The sequence below is a fragment of the Kogia breviceps genome, chromosome 3, assembly GCF_026419965.1.
Source record: "Kogia breviceps isolate mKogBre1 chromosome 3, mKogBre1 haplotype 1, whole genome shotgun sequence".
Classification (NCBI taxonomy): domain Eukaryota; kingdom Metazoa; phylum Chordata; class Mammalia; order Artiodactyla; family Physeteridae; genus Kogia; species Kogia breviceps.
Window position 1 is genome coordinate 38041831 of NC_081312.1, and position 27631 is coordinate 38069461.

Consider the following 27631-nt stretch of genomic DNA (forward strand, 5'->3'; position numbering starts at 1 on the left):
AAAAAAAAAAATTAAAAGAAAAATTGAAAAATGTGCCAGATGATTTTTGTTGTCTTTTTCGCAAAGTTTATGTAATCTTCTGCCACTGCAATCAGTAATATCATATTGAATTAATTTATTATTCAATTACTGTCTCATTAGTAAATCCATCTCTCAGAACCACAAACCAACTCTCAATTGTCTGGCTTTGAGATTACTCACTCATTATGTCTTCTGCACTTTAGTGCTGCCTGGGTTTTGTGCTTTTCACTGCCCATTATCTTTTTGATCACGTGAAGTGTCAGAATTAAAATCATACGACTTTGCAGCCTTATCACCCTCCATTCTTCCCACTCTTACACCTTATGCATAAACCAAAAGAAATTACTTGAAATACCTGAATACCCCATGACAATAATGCAACCACACTTTGCATCAATTTTGTTATCTGAAAAATAAAGTTGAGTATGTGACAGTACCTGCTAATTGTCTCCCATTATCTGTTCTCCCTTTCCATACTATGGAAACCCCACATTTCAGGTGGGGATGTAATGCTCAGAATAAAGATTATATTCTCCAGAGTCTTCTGCAACTCTTTGTAGTTATAAGACTATGTGGGGTTGGGAGTTCCCTGGTAACCTAGTAGTTAGGATTCTGGGCTTTCACTGCCATGGCCTGGGTTCAGTACCCGGTTGGGGAACTGAGATCCCACAAACCACATAGTATGGCCAAAAGAAAAGAGAGACTATTTTGGGTTAATGAGACGTATGTAGAACCTCCATAAAATGACCATTGAGTTCCCTGTGCTCCCTCCTGCCATCTGGAATGTGGATGTGATGGCTGGAGCTCTAGCCAACATCTTGGACCAGGAGGATGATGGCCACAACTAGCTTCTAGAGTAGTTGGCTAAAAGGAGCCTGGGACCCTGAGGTTTTGTGGAGAAAGGAACTATTAAAATACTGCTTAAGCCACTGTTATTTTAGGTCTCTGTTGTAAGCAGTGGAACCTAACTGATAACATTGTATAAAGTTTTTAAGATTGTTCAAAACATTACGTGAACTGATATATGTCAAAGCTGTTAGAGCACTATCAGCTCTTAGAGTGAGTGCAAAGTAATATTTATAATCTTATACTATTTCCATGCTTTGGTAAGGTTGTTTCCTCAGCCTAGAGGTTTATTTGGCAAACTTGTATTTGTCCTTAAGCCCCAGATTAATCATTTCCTTCTCTCTGAAACTTTTTCTGATCCCCACCTGGGGAGTTAATCTTCCTTTGCTTTATACTGGTTCTTAATCTTGTGTATACTTTTATAGCAATTTGATATTTCAGTTTACTCATTTGTCTCCTTATTAAACCACTCTTTCTCATTCAAAGCAAAACAAACAAAAACAACTGGACTTCTCTCTCAATAAACATAAAAATCTCATGGCTCATGTAGATTCTGATACTGCCCCTAAACCTATTACAATATTAATATGCCAATCCTGCAAAACCCTCCTCACTCCCTGCCCCTGGACCCCCGCCAAAAGATCCTGATGCACCACCCTTAGAGGAGACATACCCCTCCTCCCCTCTCCTGGCCGATTCAGTTGATCAGTTAGGATAAATATCTATTGGACTGGGCACTGTAGTAGATGATGCTGGAGAAAGAGATGTGGTCTCTGTGATCACAGGGCCTGCAATGTGCTAGATGAGATAGAGTCTCTAATAATAATAATAACGATGTACAGAGTGCACAAGTAGGAGGGATGGGAATATGATTCATTCTGTTCTCAGGCGCAGGTTAAGAATAGATGATGCCTGGACTGTATTTTGAAAGAAAAATAGTTTACCTGATAGACTGGAGAAAGGGGAGAAAAGAGCAACAGAAGATAAAATGGGCAGAAGGGACAACATGTGCACAGACGCAGAGGCATAAAATACGTGGTTAATTTTAGTCACGAGCTTCGGACTCAGGTCTTCCTGAGCTTCTCTGCAAACACATTCACAGCACGCTTCTTAGGGTGAGTTACCTCCGCAGATGGCTCATCGCATCTCTTATGTCTTGATTTTTCACTGTTTTAATTCTGAGGACTGTGTTTCCCTGAGCCTGTTTCCTAGCCTCAATACCACTAGATAATAAGTGCAGTTGTTAATATTACTCTTCTGGAGAAGTGTTCCTCAGTGCCAGTTCAGGGCCTCGCTGTTGACTCATCCTGCAATTGTGCACTTTCTTTTTTTTTTTTATTTTTTTTTATTTTTAAATTTTTTTTTGGTTTTTGTGGTACACGGACCTCTCACTGTTGTGGCCTCTCCCGTTGCGGAGCACAGGCTCCGGACGCACAGGCTCAGCGGCCACGGCTCACGGGCCCAGCCGCTCTGCGGCATGTGGGATCTTCCCGGACCGGGGCACGAACCCGTGTCCCCTGCATCGGCAGGCAGACTCTCAACCACTGCGCCACCAGGGAAGCCCAATTGTGCACTTTCAGAAGCTCTTCCTTCTAAAGGCTCATGCTCATCCCTGACATGCAGAACATTTGCAAGATTGCTTTGTAAAAACTTCCTGGTTAGTTTCTAGCTTTTCGTTTCTAGTTAACGCCAGGTTTGTTGGTTTTCTACCGTCTGTCTTTAGTCCCTAGCCTAGGGGCAATGCTGCATTCATTTAGCTTCAGTCTTCTTGTTTATTTGTTTTTTTGGTTCCAGTAGCCTCCTCATTGATTAAACTAGACTGTATTTACGAAGTGGCTTCTGTTCTGAAAACTGGTGACATCCTCACGGTGGTCTGTAGGAGGCAGTCATGTCATCTGTGTGGTTAAGGGTGTGGACTCAGATGTCCGATTGCCTGCGTTTAAGTCCTGGCTATGTTAATGATTGCTTCTGTGGATTTGGGGGGCAAGTTACATAACCTCTCTGTGCTTGGGCTTCCTCATCTGAAAAAAATGGAGCAATTAATAGCCTTTACCTTTTGGGTTGTTATAAGAATTAAATGAATTAATATGGGTGAAGCACTTAGCATAGTACTTGGAACAAGAAAAGTCCTCGATAAGTGTTAGCCGTCAGCATCAACGTCATTGTCGTCCCTGGAACCGAGTTTGTCAGGTAGCAGAAGTCAGATAAAAGGAGGCCCACGGCCATTAGTCACTTATCACAAAAATTGGTGCTTGCACCATGTTTTACAGTCTTCGAAGACCTTTCACATTTATTATCCCGCCTGATTCCATTACTCTATTGGCCGCTATAGCCAGTTATGCCATCTTCATTTTATGGATTCATTCGACACTACTTAGAGAGGGCTCTTATGTGCCAGGCACTGTTATGTTCTGAAAATTCAAAGATGGAAACGTATAGTTCCTGCTCTTTGCTTATCAAGAGCTATCTTTGGGAGTGGGTTTTGAGAGGCCATTTTATTTTCTACACGTTGTTTGAATTTATATGATAAAAGTATACTAATTTTACAATCAGAAAAGTAAAAGGTGTGGTGTAAGGGAAGAGTCTAATGGTGAGGCAGGGATGCAAATTACTAATTATAATGCAATTGTCATTGTGGAGGTACAGGTAAGGATCAGTGGACATACAGGAATTCCAGGAGGAAAGTCAGAGGAAAGTGGCATTTAAGCTGGGACAGGAATGTTGAGACGTTTGCCAAGTAAATGAAGAGAGGAAGGTATTCAAGCAGAGGAAGCTTGAACGACTATGGTGTACCTTGCGGAAACTACAGACCGTTCAGTGTTGCCTGTCACAAAGTGAGGGGCAAATGATGTAAGTTAACGCGGGTTAGGTAAGCAGGAGTCAGATAATGAAGGGATGTACCAGACCGAGGTGTTCAGAATTTGCCCTATAGGTGATGGGCGCCCATAAAGAATTTTATGTCAGGGAGTGACAACGATGAGATTTGTATCATTCTGTTGGCAGTGTAGACAAGGGGGACTGATAATTCTCTGAAAGGCTAAAGTGGTCAAATCAATACCAATATCAGAACTCAAGTCTTTTTGACCCAAGTTTAGCAGATTTTGTTTAAACCATGCTGATGCCTCTATAGAGCAGCGTATCAAAGGTCCCACTATTTACTGTATTGATTTGCTAGTGTGAATTTAAATTCTTAACTAAGAGAATGGGAAAAGATTTCACAAAATCACTGAACAACTTAACCTGTCATTCCTCTCTTTGGAAAGACATGCCTATTAGAAGATACTTTTCTCTTGAATTCCATCTCCTCATTAACATGGAAGAGAGCTACAAGTCATTCATTCTTCAGATATGTGCAGAGCACAGATTCCACTGAACAATTTGTTCTAGTGCCTATATCCTTTATAAATTCAGGTAATTTTTTAAGTTTAAATTTAATTTTCATTGATACAGCGTGATCCCATTTCTCCTTTCATAAGATTATATATTGAGTCCAAAGATGTATGGACAGCAGCCTTTAACAGGAGAGCTTGCTTTCTCATTGAGGCAGTAACTACCCTCAGTGTGTTTAATCCTCTTTGCTTCTGTCCCCAGTAGAGGGCATCAGTCAGCCTAATGCACAGCAAGCTGGCCAACAGAGGATCTTCCACTTGGGGTGACAATGCTTTTGCTTCTGATGCTCTCTACCCAGGGCTCATGCTGTCTGGCAGAAGAGAAGAGAAATACAATCCTGCACGATTAGCGCCCTCTCTTGGCTTTTCCTACCTAGAGCACTGTTCCATCAATCTGGCAGGACCTTAGAATTCCAAGGTTCTCTGAGCTCCCCAAATCCTTGTGGTTAGTGTGATCCTACGTTATCAGCAGAGATTTAGTCTTATCAGCAGAGATTTAGTCTGAATTCATCCTAGGGATGTTACCATCATTCTGGCAAAATTCATGTCATTGAGAGTTTCTTTGCCATCTGTGTTCTACTTCCTGCTTGCTGGAACAAGAAGTGCTAAACTATTCTCTCTCATCAATGACAACACCCACTTCTGGGGTTAAGTTCAATTTTTCAAACTATACCCAGAAACATGGTCTTTTGTTCATGTACTTACTCATTCATTTATCCATTTTTTGAATGCTTATTCTATTTCAGCGACTGGATTAGTTACTTCAGTCACAGTATTGGACAAAACAGATAGGTCCCTCCATCATGTATCGTCTGATCTAGTGACCCTGATAATTGGGGGGGGGGTATTAAAAGTGAAGAGCAGCTTGTCAACTGAGAATGGGAGGAAATGGAAGTGTCTACAGTTGCCAACATTGTAATTGATGCATCTTAAGTAAGAAGTTTAAACATATTGTAATGGTTATATATGAGCATGATTGTTATTTTCAATTTAATTAGAGGGAAGTCAATATGCCACCTCTTAACATGTTTCAGGAGAGTCTGTGAGAATGGGGCTATTTGTTTAAAAGATAACTGGTTCCTTAAAAAATGAAATATAGGGCTTATCTTCATTTCTCTTCTTTTCTCCTCCCTACTCTTTGCTTTAGTACTCTTTTCTGTCCCTCTCTTTTTGTCCCCTCTTTCATTTGTGTGTGTGTTTGTGTGTGTGTGTGTGTGTGTGTGTGTGTATTAATATAAGAAAGCCTCACTCTACATCCTCAGCTCTCACTAGCCTGTTGAGATCTAGAATGCTAACTAAGCTTCCTTTTATGCATCTAACAGAAATAAATAGAGAAAAGATTAAAATTATGGATAATCTTATTTGTTCTCTTTATATGTTTTTGTTAGGTTGAACTATATGAAGTTGCCAATATTGTTTTAATTGAATTGGTCAGTATAAGCCTGAAGCAGATTGTGATAAATTAAAGATACATACCGGGCTTCCCTGGTGGCGCAGTGGTTGAGAGTCCGCCTGCCGATGCAGGGGACAGGGGTTCGTGCCCCGGTCCGGGAAGATCCCACATGCCGCGGAGCGGCTGGGCCCGTGAGCCATGACCACTGAGCCTGCGTGTCCGGAGCCTGTGCTCCGCAACGGGAGAGACCACAACAGTGAGAGGCCCACGTACTGAAAAAAAAAAATAGAATTACCATGTGATCCACTTTTGGGTATATATTCCAAAAGAATTGAAAGCAGGATTTTGAAGAGATATTTGCACCTCTATGTTCATTGTAGCATTACACAACTGCCAAGAGGTGGAAGCAGCACAAGTGTCCATGGACAGATGAATGCATAAAGAAAATGTGGTGTAAACACACAATGGAATATTATTCAGCCTTAAAAAAGAAAATCCCATCATATGCTACAACATGGATGAACTTTGAGGACATTATATTGAGTGAAATAAGCCAGTCACAAAAGGACAAATACTGTATGATTCCTCTTATATGAGATATCTAGAACAGTCAAAAATCATGGAAACAGAAAGTAGAATGGTGGCTGCCAGGAGCTGAGGGCGGGGAGGAATGGGGAGTTGTTTGATGGCTAAAGAGTTTCGGTTTTGCAAGATGAAAAAATTCTAGACATCTATTACAGAACAAAGTGAATATAGTTAACACTATTGAACTCTACACTTAAAAATAGAGGGAAAATTTTATATTATGTGGGTTTTTGGCCACAATTAAAATAAAATAATAATAATTTTAGGGGACTTCCCTGGCCATCCAGTGGTTAAGACTCCATGCTTCCACTGCAGGGGGCGTGGGTTCGATCCCTGGTTGGGGAACTAAGATCCTGCATGCCTCAGGGCTCAGCAAATAAATAAATAAATAAAGATACTTTAAAAAGTTAACAAAGTTATCATGGAAACAACCATGGTTGTGATAAAATGAGTGGTGAGTAGTTGTCAGTTAGAAGGCTGGAGTTGTAGACCTAGCACTGCCAATTCCTAGCTGTTTGACTGTGACCTTGGAATTGCATTTAACCTCTAAGTCTCAGTGTCCTCCCTGGCAAAATGGAGATCATGTCACTACTTCAAAGAGTTTTTCAGGGTTAAATGAGACGATGTGTACGCAAGTTGGCAGACCCTAAAGCACTGTTTTATGGTGATGATGTGGATTTCTCTATTATCTGGATTCCCCACTGTTGCATCTGGCATGGTGGGATGTTGAAGCACCATGAGAGATGTTGAGCTTCTGTCTTCCATTTGTCCTGCTATTTTCTCCACTTCCAGATTACAGATTTTAAAAGTGGAATGCCTAACCTGGTTGCTGATCCTCTTACCAGCAACTGTTCTTACCAACTTCTCTCCAGGCAAGTTCTACTTGCCTCCCTTTTCTTATTTTAGTTAATGCAATCATAGAATTGGAGAGATTAAATACAAACACATGAGAAAATTGAATTGCAATGCAAGATAGTGGGATAACTCCTGACTAGGACTCTTAGAGTAGCTAGGACCCCTTCCTTCTTCTTTGAAGGAAGGAAAAGTCTTGAATAAACAAAATAGAGGAATGGAAGGAAGGGTTAGCATTTCTGGCGGGAGGGAACCTCATGAGCAAAGTTTGGAGATAAAAATAGATGCGAAAGCTTAGGGGACAAAGAGGACACAGGCATGCTTGAAATGATGAGCCTGAAAGTTGAGAAGAGGAAACAGATATTGGGGGGACTTCAGTAGTGGCTAAGGATACTGGATTTTGTGCAGTGAGGAGTTTAGTCATTTCAGTTTGACAGTGGAAGAATGATCTGTTCAGTGTGGGTTTTAGGCTAAAATAATTCTTGGGCCTAATGCAATTGCAATCAAATCTCAGTGAATTATAATATTTAGGAGAGCTCTACAACATGATACCAAAATTCAACTACACAAGTCATCAGGTGAGAATAAGGAAGAAAAAGATTTAAAAGCGTAATGGAGAAGGACTTGTTGTGACAGTAAATGATGGTGGGAAAATGGATTATTTATAAAAAATCAATTTAGGTTGTCATTTTACACCATATACCAAAATTAATTCAAGCTCAATTAAACGGTATAGTGTAAGAGAAAAATAAAATAAAATTAGAAGGTAATGTAGATAAATGTCCACATTCTGGATGAGGAAGGATTTTTTTGGACATCAGAATCTCCTATATACTGCTGGTGAGATTGTAAATTTGTACAAACATTTAGGAAAGCAATATGCCCCTATCTTGTGAAGTTGAAGAGCACATACCCTATGACCTGATGCCACTTCTAGATACACACACTGGAGAAACCACAGTACACAAGGAGATGTTCACAGCACCACTATTCAAGATAGTAAAATGCTGGAAACAACCCAAACATCACAAAATAAGAGGATGAATAAACTGCAGAACATTTGTAAGTAGAATGCTGTATAGCAGGGAAAGTGAATGATCCAAAGTACCTCTATCAACATGGTTAAATTAAAAACACATCATGTTGAGTGAATAATTATGTTACCGAAGATAATGTACAGTATAACACCAATTGTATACAATCATAAAATATGAAAAAAGTACTACATGCTGTTTAGGAACATGTACTTATTTAGTAAAAGTATGACATCATGGGAAAAATAAGATCCAGATTCAGGGTCATGGTAACCTCTGAGATAGAAGGGATGTGATGGGAGACTGTTACATAGGAGACTTCCACCACATTGGTATTTATTTCTAGAGTCGTGTGGTTATACTATTGTTATATTACTCATTATGGCTCTTTGTAAGTCTAAAATGTTTTGTTAAATAAGATTTAGGATGATACATATTCCTTATACAAATTGAAAGAGTATCTCAGTATATAATTTAGTTTTTACTACTTACCTCTGACCCATGCTCCAAAATATTCACTGTTAACGGTTCCAAGTATATTCTTCCAGACTTTTTCTAGATATTTACCTTTTCTAGATATCTATATATCTAACTATATGTCAGGTTTCTCCTAATATAAATAGAGTACTACTTAACGTAAAATTTTGTAATTCTTGCTTTTTTCACTTAATGCCATGGATACCTTTCCATATGAGTACGTATACATCTCCTGTATATTTAACAGCTACATAATATTCTATAGTATGAATGTACCATAATTTATTTTACTGTCCCTCAACTGATACATATTTAAGTTGTTTATATTGTTTGTTATTAAAATTCTTCAGTGAATATCCCTGGTAAACCTTAGGAGTATTTTTGTTTGAAATATTTCCAGGGGGAGGAATTTTTAAGGCAAAGACTTTCTAAGAATTTATGCTTAGCAATGAAAGAAATCCCAAAGGAAATCTGGTATACTCCTGTATGTAAAAATCAATGTGTAGAAAGCTCATGTAAGTAAATCACAAAAGCATTAAAACTGTAATAGAAAAATAAGCTATGAACGCTAATAGACAATTTGCAGGAAAAGAAATATAAATGACTACTAAATATGTGGAAAATATTTTAACTATTTTAGCTCTGTAATTAAAGAGATGAAAGTTATGATTAGTTTCAAATTTGGGGCCTATCAACTTAGACAATATGAGAAAGGGAGTGATAGTGTTGGCAATGTGGCGGAACTTAATCAAGGACTTAAGGAATATTCTTATCCCTAGACCATTAATTCCACTATTATAAATTTAATTTGAGGAAAAAAATCAAGGATGTCATAAGTAGACAATGATTGCATGCATTCTGGGGCAATGGCTCCTTTTCTTCTTTTTCTTTCCCAGCACACATCGAAACAGCAGAGAGCCCCAGTCACTCATTTTGTGCAACACGCCTCTGATGTCCTGACCATGGTTGATAGGACCAGACAGGGGTACCTGACCTAGGCTGGACCAAAGCCCCCTATCCAGGGATTCTAGCCTAACTTCTGGATGCTCTCTTAAAAGGAGTCAATGAAAATGTGAGAGCTTGATCTGCCATTTTGTACCATGTAGCCTTGTCCTCAGAGAAAACCCCTCTTTAATGAGAGAAAAAAAATAGAGTACAATCACAGCAAGGGACAGAGACAAAAAAAGACCTCAGGGCTTTTCTGTTCTGCTGCTAGTCCCTGCTTGCTGAGGCTGTGTGTCCCTGCCCAGAATTCTAACAATTCCTCCCCTTTGCTTACACCAGCTAAGTCCCTGGTAAGTCTCCTGCTGTTCTGACTCAAGAGAGAGACCCCTAGATTCTGCCCTATCCCTCAATATCCCAGCACACAGAGAGTGAAGGGTAATGAGTATCCTAATTCTTAATTCTGAAGGTGGCCTAGGGAAGATGTGAAGGAATGGAAGGAAGAATTCAACCCCGGTTGAGCACTTATTAATAACATGAAAATAATCTATGTGACTCATTTGGATAGTTCCTGGCCTATAGTAAAGAATAAACAAATGAACAAATAAGATGTCAAGCCAGGAGTGAGTGAGAGCTCTGAGTGTCACAAGGTTCAGCTTATATAGCATGCCCTCTTTTTCCTTTAAAAATTTTTTTTCCATTTCCCCCTCCTGGTCACAAGGTATTACACTGGGCTCTGGGCTCCCATAATAATTAGCTCTTGATCATAACATCTTGTAATACACTAGAGTGATAGTACTTATTATGTCTTACTCATATTTGAGTTTTCCCAGAGCACAGAGTAGTTACTTAAATGTTTGGAATGAATGCATGAGGGAATGATTAAGTGAAATAATGAAAATTTGGTTAGGAAAGTTCTCTGATATTAAGTGTTTGAAAGGCTATTGAAATGTACTCGCCATGATGATCATGATGATTTCTCTTGAAGCTGAGCACCTGCTCCCATTTGCCTCTGAAGCCAGTGACTTTTAGTTAATTATAACTTTTTTCCTCTAAAGGTCAAGAGAGCTGGAATTTTATACTTTGAATGAATCTCTTCCAACGCTTGTTCTTCAAAAATACTTTTTCATAAATAGTTTGTTCCAGTTGCCAACTGGTTTGTTAACCAGGTCACTAACCATCCAAATCTGAGAATAGAAGTTTGTTTTGTTTTGTTTTGTTTTTCTTGGCCAGACCGCATGGCATGCAGGATACTAGTTCCCCAACCAGGGATCAAACCTGTGCTCCCTGCAGTGGAAGTGCAGAGTCTTAACCACTGAACCTCCAGGGAAGTCCCAAGAATATAAGCTTTATTGACTTTGAAACCTACCAGACAGAACATTTTCAAGTACTACAGGTGACTGCTGCCATTATCCCTGTTTCAAAGCTCTTTAAGACTAAGTTTTCCAAAACAAATCTCTTCAATAACAAGAAAGTTGATTTGGATCCACACTGCAACCTAACTCCACCAGCAAAGTGTGCTTCTCACCAAAGACATAATGGGGTTTCTTTGTTATTTTGGAAAAAGGCTTAAATATCAAGGGAAATGAGCTAGAAAGGTTTCATGTTTTCTACATATTCTACACAGCACTATATACAAACCAGATTGTGTAGACCATTTCCCAGGGGGGACAGGCAGTAAAACAGTTTTGAATTTCAGTGCCTGTCTTCTAGTCTTTAACTCCTGCCCAAATTCTGCCACTTACTAGCTGTATGACCTTTGAAAAGAAAATAAGCTTTCTGTATCTTAGTTTCTGCACCTGTAAAATGGGATAAAATTACTTACATTAACAGGTTATTTTAAGAATTAAGAGAATACGTGTAAAATGTCTGCCATTGTTCCTGGCTTATAGAGTGGGAGTTCATGTTGATGATGATGGAAGACTTGGCCCATCGTTTATGCTTTTTTTTTTCTTTATGACATTGTATAGAACATTTAACCTCTGTATCTTATTGGTCTTTCCTTCTGTAAGACGGAGAAAAGAGTAGCCTCATATTCAGTTACTTGGCCATATCATTAGCAAACAAGGATTTAAAAATAGAGGTAACTTGGTACAGTGTGAAGAGGACTGGCCCTTGGAAGAACTGGATACAAATTGTGGTTCTACTAGTTACTAGCTGTGTGGCACTGGAAAACTTCCCTGATACTTTTCTTATATAAATAAAAAAATAAAAAAAAATAAAATGGAAATAATATGTATCTACAGAATTAAGGTTCAAATTAAGTATTGCATAGGAAAGTGAGCTAAATTGCTATGCACATGTTTGCAGTTATTATTACCAGCACCATACATGATTGGCTATATTGTCCTTATTGGGTTTTTTTTTGTTGTTGTTGCTTGCTTGCTTGTTTTAATAACCGTGTATTCAGATTTAAGTTCTCACCCTCTTTTGGTTGTCTTGCCCCTTGAGAACATTTTAGCAGTGATTTACCTTATGTTCATAGGTTTTATCCAATTTTATTCATATGTTAAAAGCAATGTTTGCTCTCTATGATAGATGGATAAGAACCTTAGATGCAATGTTCAATCATAGGCTGCACTTTCTAAAATATGGCCTTGGTGTTTTAAGTGACACAGTTAAAATAACCTAGTGAAAAGCAGCAGTTTGCTAAGAATAAAGCTTATTTTCGTGTTTGGTAGGTCACTTCACCGTCTCTCCTCATGTAAGTGTATTCTAGAGGAACTTAACTCTATAGGTGCAATTCTTAAGAATATCTGCCTTGAGTCTTAAAATAAAACCCAACAAATAAATTCGCCTTGATAAATTACATTAGGAAAGAATTTCTAGCAGGATCACTTTAAATGGTTTTCTTTCATGCTTAGGATTAGATTTCACCTAAAGATTTCATTTAGTTCAACCAGTAGAAAACCCCAGATTCAGGGCCTAAGAGTAAACTGAGGTTTGGAGAGGTTTAGTGACTTGGCCATGCATTATTAGTCAGGATTTTTTGGGGTGTAGGTTATAGACATTCGACTCCGAAGTGGCTTAAACAAAAAACGGAATTCACTGGGTTACACAACAGAAACTAGCTTCCAACATAGCTGAATCCAGCAGCTCCAATCATGTCCTTAAAACTCAGCATTTGCCAACGTTTTTCCCACAGTATTGGCTTCCTCTGGCATGGAGGAGAGGGAGGGAGATGGTCATAAGTAGCTCCAGTTTACATCATTTCTATGGTTTATGATCCAAAAGGAAGAGAGGCATCTCTCTCCCAGAACAAATTTTGTGGAAGATCCAAGTGATCCCCTTGGATCCAAGAGAGATAACCCATCACTCTTTTTTTTTGCTCAGCAGCCATGGCTCACGGGCCTAGTCGCTCCGCGGCATGTGGGAATCTTCCCAGACCGGGGCACGAACCCGTGTCCCCGGCATCGCCAGGCGGACTCTCAACCACTGCGCCACCAGGGAAGCTTCAGAAACCCCCAATCGCTCTTGGTTAACAGTCCCACCAGGATCACATGAAGTGAGGAGTGTGGTCCTTAAAGGGAAAGTGGGGATGCGTGGGAAGCAGATATCCACCACACCAAGGCTAGGGCATTATTAAGGTGGGGCTAGGACTCAGTCCTAGTGCCGTTCTGAAGGTTGCAGTGAGAAAGAGAAATAGGTAAGCTTAGAGAAAAATAGTTTAAGCCTCTCTTAAAGGTGTATAAATTAGAAATGAAGATAAAGCTCTGAAGTGATAAGTCAAATGACCATTTTTTTCTTTTACTTTCAAAAGTATATGGATATCGTAAAATGCAAAGCCCTGTTATTGCTAATGAATGCTCCTACAAGCACTTGATAATTTAGTGTGGAAGTGGATTGAAAGGCATGCCTCTCATTTCCTTGCTCCTTGTTTTCTTCCTGTCTCAGAGGGGTATTCCGGAATGTAATTTTGAGGGGGAAAAAAAAAGACAAAACTTAAAGAAAAATTTCTAAGTGGATAAAAAGTATTAAAATGTGAGGAAAGTGGATTATGGTAATAACTAGTATTTACTTAGCAGTTAACATGTGCCAGGCACTATAGTAAGTGCATAACCTCATTTAAATCTGATGACCATCCTATGAGTTAAGAAGTGTTATTCTCCTCATTTAGAGGCCAGGAATCCCAGGCTGTGAGGAGTGAGAAATTTGCCCCAGCTCCTGGCTCTCAGAGCTGGGATTCCACTTTGGGTATATCTAATTCCAGAGTCTGTGTTCTCATCATTATGCTTATAATTAGTTATAACTTTAATTCATTTAATTGTATAAGTTGACTACTTTACCAGCAAAATTATTGCTTGTGGTGCATTATTTTGTGTTTTATCCGATGTGAAATAAAGTGCACTTGAAGCTGGCTTTCTCCTTACCCCCCCCCTTTTTTTCTGGTCCATTTTCCTTCCCCAGCAGTGACATAGGGTCCCTGTTCCTGCCTTGATCCACTAATGACCGAGGATCTCTCACTGCTAGGAACAGAACTGGAGAACCTAAACATTTTAAATCTCAAGCTATAATTATACACATTAATCACATGGAAAGCCATGCATGACCTATGACTTTTGAGGCACATCTGAAAATGCAACTGTACTCTTTAAATTGTGACCCAAGAAAATGTCACTGCTGAGGGTGTTACCTGTGTAGATAAATGTGGCTCAAAGAAATATAACACCAAAGTTCCTTGTCTACACTAGCTGTGTATGTAATCTTTTATTGTTTTTCCTAAGAGAGCAGCTCTTGTTTCAGGCTTTTTCATAATTTTTCCCACTCAGCTCACAACCAGTTTAAAGTACCCTCCACCTGCACTCACAAATTGGGCTAGTCTACCTCTGATGATGTCGTCTTATTGGCATAAGTCTTTTCCTCCTATACTGGTTGATAATTGTTTTGATGATACTGCTGCTTATGATCTTATCCCTTCTTTAGTTCACCAGTCAGCTACCATTTGATAGTCGACTACGTCTTCCAGTCTCATCACATGGCCAGTCTGCCAGTAGGTTCATGATAAGCTCAGCCTTGATGTCTGGGAAGTGAATGCTTCCATCTGATAGCAATGGACAGTGTTTTGTCACTTGATAATGGCTTCCCAGATGGTTATAATGTATTTCTTTTTGTATTATCTAGAGTAGCAGTCTCCAAACTTTTTTGGCCTCTCACTGTTGTGGCCTCTCCCGTTGCGGAGCACAGGCTCCGGACGCGCAGGCTCAGCGGCCATGGCTCACGGGCCCAGCCGTTCCACGGCATGTGGGATCTTCCCGGACCGGGGCACGCATCGGCAGGTGGATTCTCAACCACTGCGCCACCAGGGAAGCCCAAAACTTTTTTGATCACTCATTCCGATCAGAGTATTTTTGGGCAGCAATTCTTAACCAAATATATGTATATTTATTTGTAAAGTATATATCATCATTAGCTTATAACTCAGTTATAATATAGGCTCAGGGTGAAGTTCATTGTTAATGACAGTGGATATAAATCCACATTCAAATAATCTTGATGAATTTGATATTTTTTAAGCCAAAATTTGGTTGGATTTATTGGATCGTTAATTTTGAAATGTGCTGTCAAAAAACCTGATACTGGGAGAAGTGTCAGTTCTGCCATTTGCTTGTTTTCCTGTCGTTTCTTTGCAAAGGACTCTGGTAAACTAACTTGCCTATTTTCTATGGGTTAGTTTAATTAAACCTAGATACTATAATCAGTAAGTCCACTTAACCTAGCAACCCACAATAAGTCATTACATGTTGACAAGGACTGACTGGGTGGGACCACCACTGCCAACCCCTGGAAATGGGTAACTCCCACTTCTCCTTGAGGACATCTCCTATGATGTTCTGGGCCAAGAGACCATTCCATGGGCTGGGTCCCTCATTATGTATATAAAATATTATATAAAATGTTTTCTTTTTCGATTAGAACCAAGCATAAATAGATGTCCTCATATTTTCTTCTCCTGCATCCCAAATGGACTGACTTGCATTCTTCCCGGAATATACATACCCTGGGATGCATGGACCTCCTTTAGAAACTATTGGTCCAAGGAAAAATCTCTCACATAGGCAAGGATGTTTCCATTTAAAAAGACCTACTCATTTCAGTTACTCAGCCATTTTACAGAAAGTGAAAGTTTTGAAATGAATCATCTTTACAGAGATTCATAATTTGCAAGCAAAATCCCCACTCTACAAAATGTGAAATGTTCTAATCAACAGCTGTGAGCATTTCAAACGTGCACTACTTTTGGACAATTCAATTGTTGCCAAGTGAAATTGAGTTGGCTTTAAAATCTTCCTTGGTTTGAATTCTGCATTTACCCTTAATCAGAAATTGAGCAAACAAGTTCTGCATGGCTGGGGCACTGAACTTTTCATGAAGACTGGTATGGGTAACTGAGATGTGGAAATATAAGTTTCTTGAAGGTGGGAAGGAGACTGGTATTCTAGCCAGTTTTGTAAGGCCTAGGGGAGGTGAACTTTTCAGAGCAAACACAGTATCTATACAGTGACCAATCACCTGGAGTCAGTAGAGGAAGCCCGCTTCCATGTAAGAGCACCATCTTTTCCTGTTTCCCATTTCAGTTCAAAACAGGAATTAAAAAAAATTTTAATGGCACAAAAAAACTTCTTCCATTCAAGACCCATTTCTGGGGATGTGCATTGAAATTTGCAACACTTGAGTGCTAAATAACACAAACAAGAGAAATACAATGCATTTTTTTGTTATCGTCAGTTGTATATATGTTATAGTTTTATTTATATATAGTCCTATTTCCTAACTGTATAGAAAACATGATATAATGCGAAGGGGAAAAACTACAGAACGGAATACACAGTTTTAAAGAAAAAAAATGCTGGACAGAAGTACACCAAAATGCTAACAGTGGTTATTTCTGGGTTGAAGGATTATAAACGTTATTTTTTGTACTTAGCATTAAGAATTTTTCTTCCTTTTTTTTTTTTTTTAACCCTCTCAAAAGACATACGTAGAATCCACTCAAATAGAGCAAGAGTCCAAGAATATTCTCTGGAAATGCACCACTTGGTCTAGGACTCAGTAAGGATGCAAACATATCTCTAAATATTTTATCACTTGTTCTAGCTAGAGTTAAGTGAAGCCTTCTCCATAAACTCTTTCGGATTCAACTTGCCAGGGAAGAGCTCCCAAGCTCCCGCAGTTTGAAGCTGCGTTTCCCTGAGTTCTGTACAGCGGGTGGGCCCAAGAGGTTGATCTCAATAAATGATCACAGAGCGTAGAGACCGCGTTCCCACCTGCACAAGTTACACTGAACTGGCCCCAACCAGGCTTGCAGAAGCTCCAGGGAGCTGATATTCAAAACAGAGGTTTAGGGAAAAGGAGACTAGGCGAGAGAGAATTCGAAGCGATACCCAACCCTTGGCCGGGCCCCAGGGGTTCAGATTTCCGTGCCAGGCCTCCCACAAGGTGGAGCGAAGAGCGACTGCTGGGGGCTTTACAGACCCGCGAGGGGCCCATCTACAAAGGCAGCAGCGCACAGGCTGCCTTTCTTTCTATGAGGCGCTGGTTCCCGTCCGAATGGGATTCCTCGAGTCCAGAAGGGCCAGCCTCGCCGCTGAAAGGGGCGGAATCAAGGGCCAGGGACGCCCCCACCCTTAGCCGACCCTTGCCCTTGGAATCCTCAGGTTGCAGACGACCGCCGCCCAGAGGATCCGCACAGCGCGGAAACCCATCGCACTGGTAGCGCGGAAACCCATCGCACTGGTGTCAGGCGCACCCCTCCGGGTTTAAGGAGCTCCTCTCAGGCCTGGCGGCGGCGGCGGCTACAACACCCCACTTCAGCCTGCCCCACCGCCTGGCGGAAGCGCCGGCAGCGCGGCCGGAGATCGCGGTTGCATCCGGGTCTCTCTCGCCTCAGCCCAATCCTCGGCCTCCTCTCTTCCCACCCTCCTGTTTCTCCGCCCCCCCGCCGCCAATCCCTGATCGGGTCTCAGCCGAACATGCTGACAAGGGAGTGAAGGCGGACGCCGGCCAATGAGGCCTCGCTTCCCTTTTGAAGCCTCCAGTGAGTGAGCGCTGGAGGCGGGCTCTGCTGGCCAGAAGGTTCGGTTGCGCGTGTGCCATGGACTCAGCTGCCCGGTGATATTGACAATAGGAGAGAGAAAGGGGCATTGACTGGGACCCACCGCGGGCACCGAACGGCGGCTCTGGCAGCGGCGGCTCCAGCCCCAGCGGCTCCTTCTTCTCCTTCCTTCTCCTCCTGCTGCCGCTGCGGATCCAGTCTTCCTCCCTCCCTTCCCCCCTCCCCTCGTCGTCGCTGCAGCCGCCGGGTCCGGGGCAACGAGCAGAGGCGCCGCCCGCCGGGAATGTGAGCGAGGAGCCACCGGCGGAGCCGCAGCGGGGTCGGTGCCGATTTGATGGGACGGGCCCGCGGGGGAGGATCGTGAGGCCGCCGCCGCCGCCGCCGGAGCGCTGAGGTTCAGGTCCGGCCGTGAGGCCTAGAGGCGCCGCTGCCGCGGAACCGGAGGGACGCCGCGCCGGACAGCCGTCGCCCCGGGTTCCCTGCCGCTGTCCGGACCTTCCCCCGCACGCCCCGGTCCCGCCACCCGCCCCCGCTGCGGCCCTCTCTCCCGTCTCCCGCCCCTCCGAAACCACAGATCATCTTCGGATTCTTCTCCAGAAGCTTCAAGGTAACTTCGTCCCTCCAGCACCGCGGCTCGTCTGCTTCCTTTCCTCCTTTCCTGCCTCCTACCCGACCTCCTGGGGAACCTGCAGGGCACCGGCCTGGGGAAGGCCTGGCCTGGGCCGGCAAGGGGTGCGATGGGGTGAGGTGCGGGAGAGGGAGCGCCGGTCCCACTTGTCTGATTTACCTGCAAATGCTTCTGATGATGCCTTTCATTCACTCTGCTCTCCACCCCCCTTTTTCTCCACCTTCCTGCATTGGAGGCGTATTCTTGTCCCCCTTTATCCACTGACGGGGGCGGGGGGGAGGAAAGGGGGATTGGTGTAGTGAGAAGGATTCTGTAGCAGCTTATCTTCTCCAGGGCTTGGGGTGGCGCGGGGGGGGTGGGGGTGGGGTGGGTGGGAGCAAACGGAGTATGTGAGCATCCCTACAGACCAACCTCTTCTCTGTCTTTCTCCTCCACCCCAGTACCCCCTTTGGGTTATCCTGTGCCTTGGAAATGCCCCGTGCCGAATGCTTAGAGGATGATAAAGCTTCGGGCGTCCTAGCCCAGAGCGAAACCTGTTTCCCCGGGCTTTGTGCGGACCCGCTGCTACTGCACGTTCAATTCTGCAGCGCTTTAGGGTTGAGATCCTTGACGTTTATCCTGGGCCGCGGGCAAAAGGGGCAAATGATTAAAAAAATTTTTTTTTTTTGCTACCAGTAAATCATCTTTAGAGATGGGAAATAAGGAATAAAGGAGAGACAAAAAGAGTGGAGGAGGAACAGGATTTACGGAAATCTTGTGTTGTAAGGGTTAAATGTAGTCTAAATAATTCACATACCAGATTGGAAAAGCAGCCCCTAAATTTACAACATACAAATGTGATGTGGAGCTTCTTGCAGATGCAGTCATTATGAATTTTTAAGTCATCTTACTTCTTCTATAATCATTCATGGTTTGCAATTCCTTTTTATCGATCACATTTTATTTAAGGCTAAATTAGATTGCTAAAAACTTTTTAAAAAAAGAGTATCAAACAGGACTTCAGAATTCCAAACCTCAACATTATATGGTTTTGTTTGTTTTTTGTTTATGTTTTTTTAATTTTTACTTTGTCAGAATCCAGCTAATCCAGGTAACTTTTTATTCTCACACATTCAGGAAGAAACTCACTTACTCTTTTATTTAGAGGTTAAAAAACACTTATGTATTGGAATGACAGGTGAGTAATTGCATTTCAGCATTTCCACCATGTGCGTTATTTCTATTCAAGTCTGCCATTAATCTTGCACGGAGCATGGAGCCTCAGTGCCATAGAAATGATGGCATCTGTTTAAATTGGTGAATGAAACTGAGCTTAATCCTTGTTACTTTTAGGAAATAGCCTTCATTTTAATGATTTGAGAATGTTAAAAAAAATCCCAAAGAACTATTCAGTTCCATTAGTTTGATAGAATGAAAATTAATATTTGATGATGAACTTCAAGGGAACTCAACTTGGTTGTCTAAGTAGGCTGTGAATTTGTTTTTATTTCAACTTTAGTGTACCATTTCATCATAGTTTTATTTATTAAGCTTTAGTAACTTCAGATGGCTTCATTCAAAAAGAAGACTTCTTTGAAATGATTTTAATTATGCCTTTTATGTGTTCTGTTTAAAGTAACCTAGCTTGTCCTCCTTTATGGTGTAGTTTATCATAGCTAACACAGCACATTGCATTAAAAGTCATGTCTTGGTAGTTGAGAAATTGTAAATTTCACCTTGCTGTGATACAGTGATGTAGATTCTTGAAGTACCATAAGAATTTCAACTCTAGAGCCCATTCATAATATTAATTATCTTGGGAAAATGTTTGGATGGAAATTTTGTAGCTGCAGAATAGTTCCTCATTACTTCAGGATCTCAAGATGAGAAGAGCTGTGCAGTTAGAAAATGAGTACATGTTCAAGTATAAATGAACATCTTTAATGCATATCGTAGTGGGAGTAGCACAATGCATTAGCATTACAATATTGCTTATAGTATTTATATTCTATTTTCCACCAAGTTTTTCTGTTTTCCCATTGAAATGTGACTGCTCATAATTGATTTTATTTGCTTTCTTTTAAACATATTCACATTTTCAAAAATAGTGTATGGGAATTTTAGAATTTGAGTAACTCACTTGTATGCTTCTACCTCGGGGATGTATTGATGATACTTCTTTCTTTTCAGTAGGGATATGTCCTCAGCACCAACTACTCCTCCATCAGTGGATAAAGTAGACGGATTTTCTCGGAAGTCCGTCAGAAAAGCCAGACAGAAGAGGTCGCAAAGTTCCTCACAGTTTAGGTCTCAAGGCAAGCCTATTGAGTTAACACCTCTGCCGCTGCTAAAAGGTAAGGCTCATGACCAGGTGATGGATTCCTTTTCAATTGATCTTTTTGTATCTGTATATAATTTTCTTTTTTGTAGAGTTCCATATTTGTTAAAATTCCATGTTGCAAATTGAAGGGATGGGAGGTTTTGACATGTTAAAGTTATTGGTGTGTGATACACCCACTCCCCCTTTTAAAGGGTTCAATTTAATATAAATAGCCATGGACAAATGAAAAGAAACTTATTATCAGAGAATCTCTCACATTGATTAGGAGAAAAACTGAATGCCACAGAAACTTTATGAGGTCTGGGTCTGTGTTTTTCTTATTGTCTTCTGTTGACATTTAGATGTATACATCGTATGCAGTGACAACTACAAATTGTACAGTTTTAATCACAGGAGGTAGACCTAGTAGAGGAGATGGTGCCATTAACTTACATATAGAAAATGATGTTTGAAATAATTCATTTTTTAAAACTGAGAAAAAAATGGACTGTAATTGATTACATGCATTTTTGTTTTCAGATAGTACAAATAGAAAAAGTATTTGATGATCGTATTGTTTATGGAATTAATATGAGAACTTTTTTTTCTAAATTAAACTTTTTACCTTTTGTTTGAGTATGTGGGTACTTTTTGTTCCTTTTAATTTTTATCCATTTGCTTTATGTTTATGAACAAGCATTGTTTGAAATGTATCCGAACATAGCGTTTATAGCATGGAGCTATTAGAATCTACCATTGAAGGTAGATTTTTGTCTGCTGAACACTTACGAGTGAGGAGAAAGGGGATGTGAACAATACAGTGCACTTTAGTGGCTCAGAGGAAATCAAAAAACTTGGTTGCGAGTTAGTGAACATTTATTTCTGTAACAATTTGTGAAATTAGAAGGTATTAAAAGAAAAACTGGAGTGTGACTAGAAAAGATCCTCAAAATGTAGCCTAGGATATTTCAAACTTCTGTTTTTCCCATATGATCATTTTTTTTAAGGGAGGGAGATTGATAAATGAGATTTCCATGTTTATACTTGAAACTGGTAAACATGAAATGAATACTATTACTGTAAAGATGATATATCTACAGTTAATGAAGATGAGCTCGTATGAGTTTGCGGGGAGAAAATTTTGACTAAAGTTTTTGCTGGTAAAAATGAAAATAGTCTGTATGAGGCTTTGGAAGAAAAATGAAGGAAAAACTTGCTAGGGATAAAAGTAACTGTACTTGAAATACAAAGTTGGGAGGTATATTGGATTCTTTAGTAGTTTATTTAATCTGAAATAGACATGTAATAGCTATTAGCGTCTATATCTGGCAAAGGACTTTATTCTGAGGAAGCAGTTTAAACTTAGGGTTAGAACAAATTTAAACTTTGTTATATTAATTTCTTGGGGCCCATGGTAAACATTTAAATTAGAACTTAACTGACCACTCAGAGCCATGGTGTTGGTTTTGTGGGTAGTGAAAGAAGCATGTGTGAGAAGAATTTGGCACATTTTAATATTTTGTTGTTTCTTATCTCATTTAAAAATAATTGTAATATATACATAACATAAAATTGATCATTTACCTATTTTTAAGTGTGCATTAAGCATGGCATTAGGTACATTCGCATTTGTACGGCCATCACCACCACTCATCTCCAGGACTTTTGATCTTTCCCAGCTGAAACTCTGTATCCATTAAACACTAATTCCCCATTACCCCTCCCCCTAACCTATTTGCAACCACTACTGTCTCTGAATTTGACTACTCTAGGTATCTCCTATAGGGGGAATCCTACAATGTTTGTCTCTTTTGTGGTTGGCTTATTTCACTTAGTGTAATGTCCTTAAGATTCATCCATGTTGTAGCATGTGTCAGAATTTCTTTCCTTTTTAAGGCTGAATAATATTCCATTGTGTGTGCGTGTGTGTGTGTGTGTGTGTATGTATGTATATGCCACGTATTGTTTATCCATCTGTAAATGGATACATGAGTTCCTTCCACCTTTCAGTGATTGTGAATAACGCTGCTATGAGAACATGGGTGTACAAATATCTTTTTGAGTCCTGCTTTCACTTCTTTTGGGTATATACCCAGAAGAATTGCTGGAGCATATGTTTAATTTTTTGAGGAATTGCCATACTGTTTTCCACAGCAGCTGTACCATTTTACATCCCTACCAGCAATGCCCAAGGCTTCTTCCAATTTCTCCACATTCTCACAGACACTTGTTATTTTCTTTTCCTTTTTTTCTCTTTTTGATAATAGCCATCTTAATGTGTATGAAGTAGTATTTCATTGTGATTTTTATTTGCATTTCCCTAATGATTAGTGACATTGAGTATCTTTTCATGTGCTTTTTGGCCATTTGTATATCCTTTTCTCATATTTTAAGTGGAGTCTGATAGTATTGTAAAATTTCCAAGAATTCTCTCCAAGAATATGATTTTTGTGAACTTGTATGTTTTGCCAGCATAGGAGCATGGAGAGCAACAAGATCATATAATACTAGATACATCCACAAGCTTAAATCCCAGACAGACTAAAAGTGATTCTTGTGTAATAAGCACATTCTGGGAAAATATTCTGGGAAGCATTCCATAAATTAGATTTCCGTATCTGTAGAGTAACAAAGAAGTACAATCCTGTATAGACTTTAGAAATGTGTATTTGTTCTTGATTATTATAGTGAATGTAAAGAGTTTGTTGAATGACATTTGTTTTCCTTACAGTGGATTGACTTTTATTTGTGTGCCTTCTCACAACTTTAGGAGGTGGTTTATGAAATATAAGGAAAACATAAAAGGAATTTATTTTTGCCATTTCCTTTGGAATAACCAGAGTAAATTGTATATGCATGCCAAAGGGTAGTTATTGATTTAATTTTCTATAGAATTGTTTTGACTGAATTGGAAGGTTTAAGTTAATTTTATTTGGGGGTGCAATATAAACTGTAGTTGAATTTTGGGGGTTGCTTTAAAGAATAAAGAAAAAACATGTCCTTAAGGTCTTTAATTTTAGGGGAGTTTGAAAATGGAAATTGTGTAAACATAGTAATTATGTAGCTCAACTTTTTTTTTTTTTTTGCGGTACGCGGGCCTCTCACTGTTGTGGCCTCTCCCTGTTGCGGAGCACAGGCTCCGGACGCGCAGGCTCAGCAGCCACGGCTCACGGGCCCAGCCACTCCGTGGCATGTGGGATCCTCCCGGACCGGGTCACGAACCTGTGTCCCCTGCATCGGCAGGTGGACTCTCAACCACTGCACCACCAGGGAAGCCCTAGCTCATCTTTTTAATATGTGGTTTTTGAAAGCTCAAAATTTAGGTATTCATTAATGATCACTTGTTTTGTGTGTTTGCCTTATAAGAATGCTTATTATATGCATGGTAATATTTGACTGACTTAAAAGTAACACTGCCATTATTTCTTAGCATTTTAAAAGTCTCTTCACTTGCAGAACTGTAACAAAGTGAAAGGAAAGTTTCATCTCTTTTGCTCTTTTACTAATAGGTGGGGTTTTGAAATTTGTATCAATGATGTTATTTTTCTGTAGAAAGCAACACCAGCATGTAGTTCTGTGTAAATATATCAGAGTGTCCTGGCTTGTCCTGCAATTGTGAAATTGCAGGATAGACCTTGACATGTAGACATTTGAGTTTTCTCCATAAAGTACTTCTGAAAATATTTTCAGAAGGTCCTAAAGTTTTTGAGCTTGAAGGACTTTTTTACCCATTTTCCTGATAGGGGAAATTCAGTAGAGGTTGAGTGCCTTATGTGCTTGATAAGAAAGTAAAGACTTGGATGCTTTCTGGGTGCCTGCACAGCAAGACATAAAGCAAGCTTTGACAGTTAACCTAGGTAAGTCGCTGAATAAGGACAAAATAAACACTTAGGCAAATAGACACACACACATTAATAATAATAGCAATAATAATAATAACTACTAGGAATAGTCGTATCTGGTTAGGTGGTTTATGTTTTCTACCCACGCAATATTTCCTTCTCTTTTTAACTTTAAACGATTATATAAGTCTAGATTTGAGTGAGATGTTTTTGAAAGCTACCACCTCTTTGAAAATGGGCTTATAATGAAAATGGCATCATTGTTGCTAGCCTCACAATTCATCATATGTTTCTAAAGCATCTTGCTCATAGTTTGGAAGTCAGTATCAAACATTCCAAAAACTTTGACGGCTGGAGGTGCTGTTCAGCAGAAAGAAACTCTTTGCCCCTTGGTGATGAAGCCTTTAGATTGGTAATGTATTTCTACTTTTTTTTTTTTTTTTTTTTTTTTTTTTTTTTTTTTTCGGTATGCGGGCCTCTCACTGTTGTGGCCTCTCCCGTTGCGGAGCACAGGCTCCAGATGCGCAGGCCTAGCGGCCATGGCTCACGGGCTTAGTTGCTCCGCGGCATGTGGGATCCTCCCGGACCGGGTCACGAACCCGTGTCCCCTGCATCGGCAGGCGGATTCTCAACCACTGCGCCACCAGGGAAGCCCTGTAATGTATTTCTATAACACTAATTCTCTGATTTTTTTTAACTCTACGCTTATGATTCAGCTTACGTTTTTGTTTTATAGGGTGACAGTTTGTAAGGACCTGAAAAATTCCAAGTTAAAACTAGATTGTGCGCTTTTAAAATTATTGGATGGGGTAATTCGTCTCTTTCATCGTTATCTGCTTTGTGTAGTGTAAAGGAGCATACAGATAGAATTCCCAGTTTTATAATGGACTAGTGCTCTAAACTGTATTTATAATGCGAATGATCTCCTAAGAAATAATGTCCTCGATTTTGGTGTTCACTGTCTTCCTTGTAGGTTATGACCTGGTGTCGCATGGGAGGAAGTACACAGGCTTTGTTGCCTGCAAGAGTCCTGGCTAGCTCACTAGCTGTGTTGCCTGGGGCAAGCGAGTTCGCTTTGGAAAGCTTGGTTTTCTTGTCTGTCAAATGGGGATGATAATAAAAATCAAGAGACACGGCAGTACCACATTCAATATATTACTAACTGTTGTCATTTAACTGGGATTTCAGAAGTTACAATATGAATAATGTGAAATTATTATTTGACTTTTTGTATTTTCCTAGCAAAAAAGTTGAAACTGGAGATTTCTCTGAAAATTATGAAACAAGAGCATAGTTTTGAGGTCATGAACCTTTTTCAACCCCCAAATACGAAGAAACAGTGTGCAAACGTGTTGAATTTAGTACTAGTTATTTTAAACATCTTTACGTGGCAGTTTTTCACCTTCTGCATTGCTATCCTGCCACATTTTTTACTGTAGTGCTTTTTGACTTATTCGTTTTTTGAATAGATAATACAGTTATATGGTTCAAATTCTGAAAGATACAAAAGGATGTATAATGAAAAATCTTACTCCCAAGTTGGTTTTCCTAATTAGCTCCCCTTCCCTGAAACAGCCAGTCATAATATACTTGTATTGTAGGTATAGGCATTCTTAAACCCTTGAATGAATTTGAAATGCATTGGGCAGGCTGAAATTATATGCACATTTTGTATGCATTTGTCCATTTTTTTTTTTTTTTTTTTTTTTTGTGGTATGCGGGCCTCACTGTTGTGGCCTCTCCCGTTGTGGAGCACAGGCTCCAGACGCTCAGGCTCAGCGGCCATGGCTCACGGGCCCAGCCGCTCCGCGGCATGTGGGATCCTCCCAGACCGGGGCACGAACCCGTGTCCCCTGCATCGGCAGGCGGACTCCCAACCACTGCGCCACCAGGGAAGCCCTGTCCATTTTTTAAGTGGGATAATTCCATAGCATTTTTCAAATTCTCAAAGGGGTGTCTGAATCAAAAGAGTTAAGAACCATTGATCTAGTTTGTACCTTAGATTAATGATGTTTGTTCTTTTTTTTTTCTTTCCCATTATAGTTTGTTATGAGATATTGAATATAATTCTTTGTAGGACCTTGTTGTCGTTTATCTATTTTATATATAGTAGTTTGCGTCTGCTAATCCCCAACTCCTGCTTTATCCCCCCTGCCCCCACCCGTCTCCCTCTTTGGTAACCATAAGTTTGTCTTTTATGTCAGTGAGTCTGTCTTTGTTTTGTAAGTAAGTTCATTTGTAATTGACGTATATTCCTTAGGCAACTAAATTGTAGTGTGAGTCTGTGCGTATGTGTGAATGGTTTTAAAAAAATAATCATAAGCTTTGCTTTTGAACCAGAAGAACAACTGTAAGTTAATAGGTGTTAACATTCAGCTTTGCAGCCTTTGAAGCAATGTGGTAATATATTTCTTTGCGGGAAGAAAGTATAAGATCTTGCACAAAACCAGTATCAAATGACACTTATCATGTGCGAAAGATTATACTAGTTGTAGTGAAGAGGCATTTCATTCACTTTTAGGTGAGAATTTTATATATCTATATCTATATCTATATCTCCTAATAGTTTGTTTCTGTAGCATAGAGAAAATTCCCATACAAAGTCTTATGTGGGCCAAAATAAATTGAGAGTAAGTGTTCCTGATTCGTGAATCATTTAAAAGTAGGGTAAGCAGCTTGCATTCATATCCGTCCCATCTGAGTGTGATAATTACTGCTTAGTTATTAACTTAGGGTTCATGGATTTCTCATTGGGAATAGGGTGTGTGCATTGTGGATGGGCTTCAAGTTTCTAAGAACCTCCTAAAATTATATGTAAAGTTTCTGTGTAGGTGCATTTTTTTTTTTTTTGGAGGATAGAGTTTATTGCTTTCATCAACTTCTCAAAGATTTAGCTCTACCATTCCTGCTCTTTCCCCGGAGTTAAGAGCTTTTGGCTTAGACCAATATTTTGGGAATTATTATTATTATTGTTTTTCCTGAGTATCATGTTAGCTTTATGTGTGTGCAGATGCATTGGATACTTACCAATAAGTATTGTAAGCTTTAAACAGAATTCATCATAAAATGGGTCTCTCCAGGATATAACCCATCCAGGGCATAAAAATTTTAAGGTGCCAAATGAAACCTCTCCTAAGGTAAGGTGGTCCTTTTCTACTTAGAACTTTCTTCCCTTGACTTTGTATCATTCTTCAAGTTTCAGCACAAATGGGACCTTCTTAGGGACCATCCTTCATCACTTTAAAAAATAGTCTCCTTTGATGTTTCTAT

General features: G+C 40.0%; 1 protein-coding gene across 3 annotated transcripts in view; it reads left to right on the plus strand.

Annotated features, from left to right (window-relative positions):
* Window positions 1-17483: 17483 nt before the first annotated feature.
* Window positions 17484-27631, plus strand: part of PPP2R5E (protein phosphatase 2 regulatory subunit B'epsilon) — a 159243-nt gene continuing 149095 nt past the window's right edge. For 2 of the 3 annotated variants that reach the window (XM_059059079.2, XM_059059081.2), the window contains exons 1-2: window positions 17484-18199; window positions 20390-20553. In XM_059059079.2, coding sequence (XP_058915062.1) covers window positions 20397-20553 — 157 coding nt within the window. In that variant the 5' untranslated portion in view covers window positions 17484-18199; window positions 20390-20396. The remainder of the gene's footprint in view (window positions 18200-20389; window positions 20554-27631) is intronic. The other variant, XM_059059080.2, reaches the window with a different exon arrangement.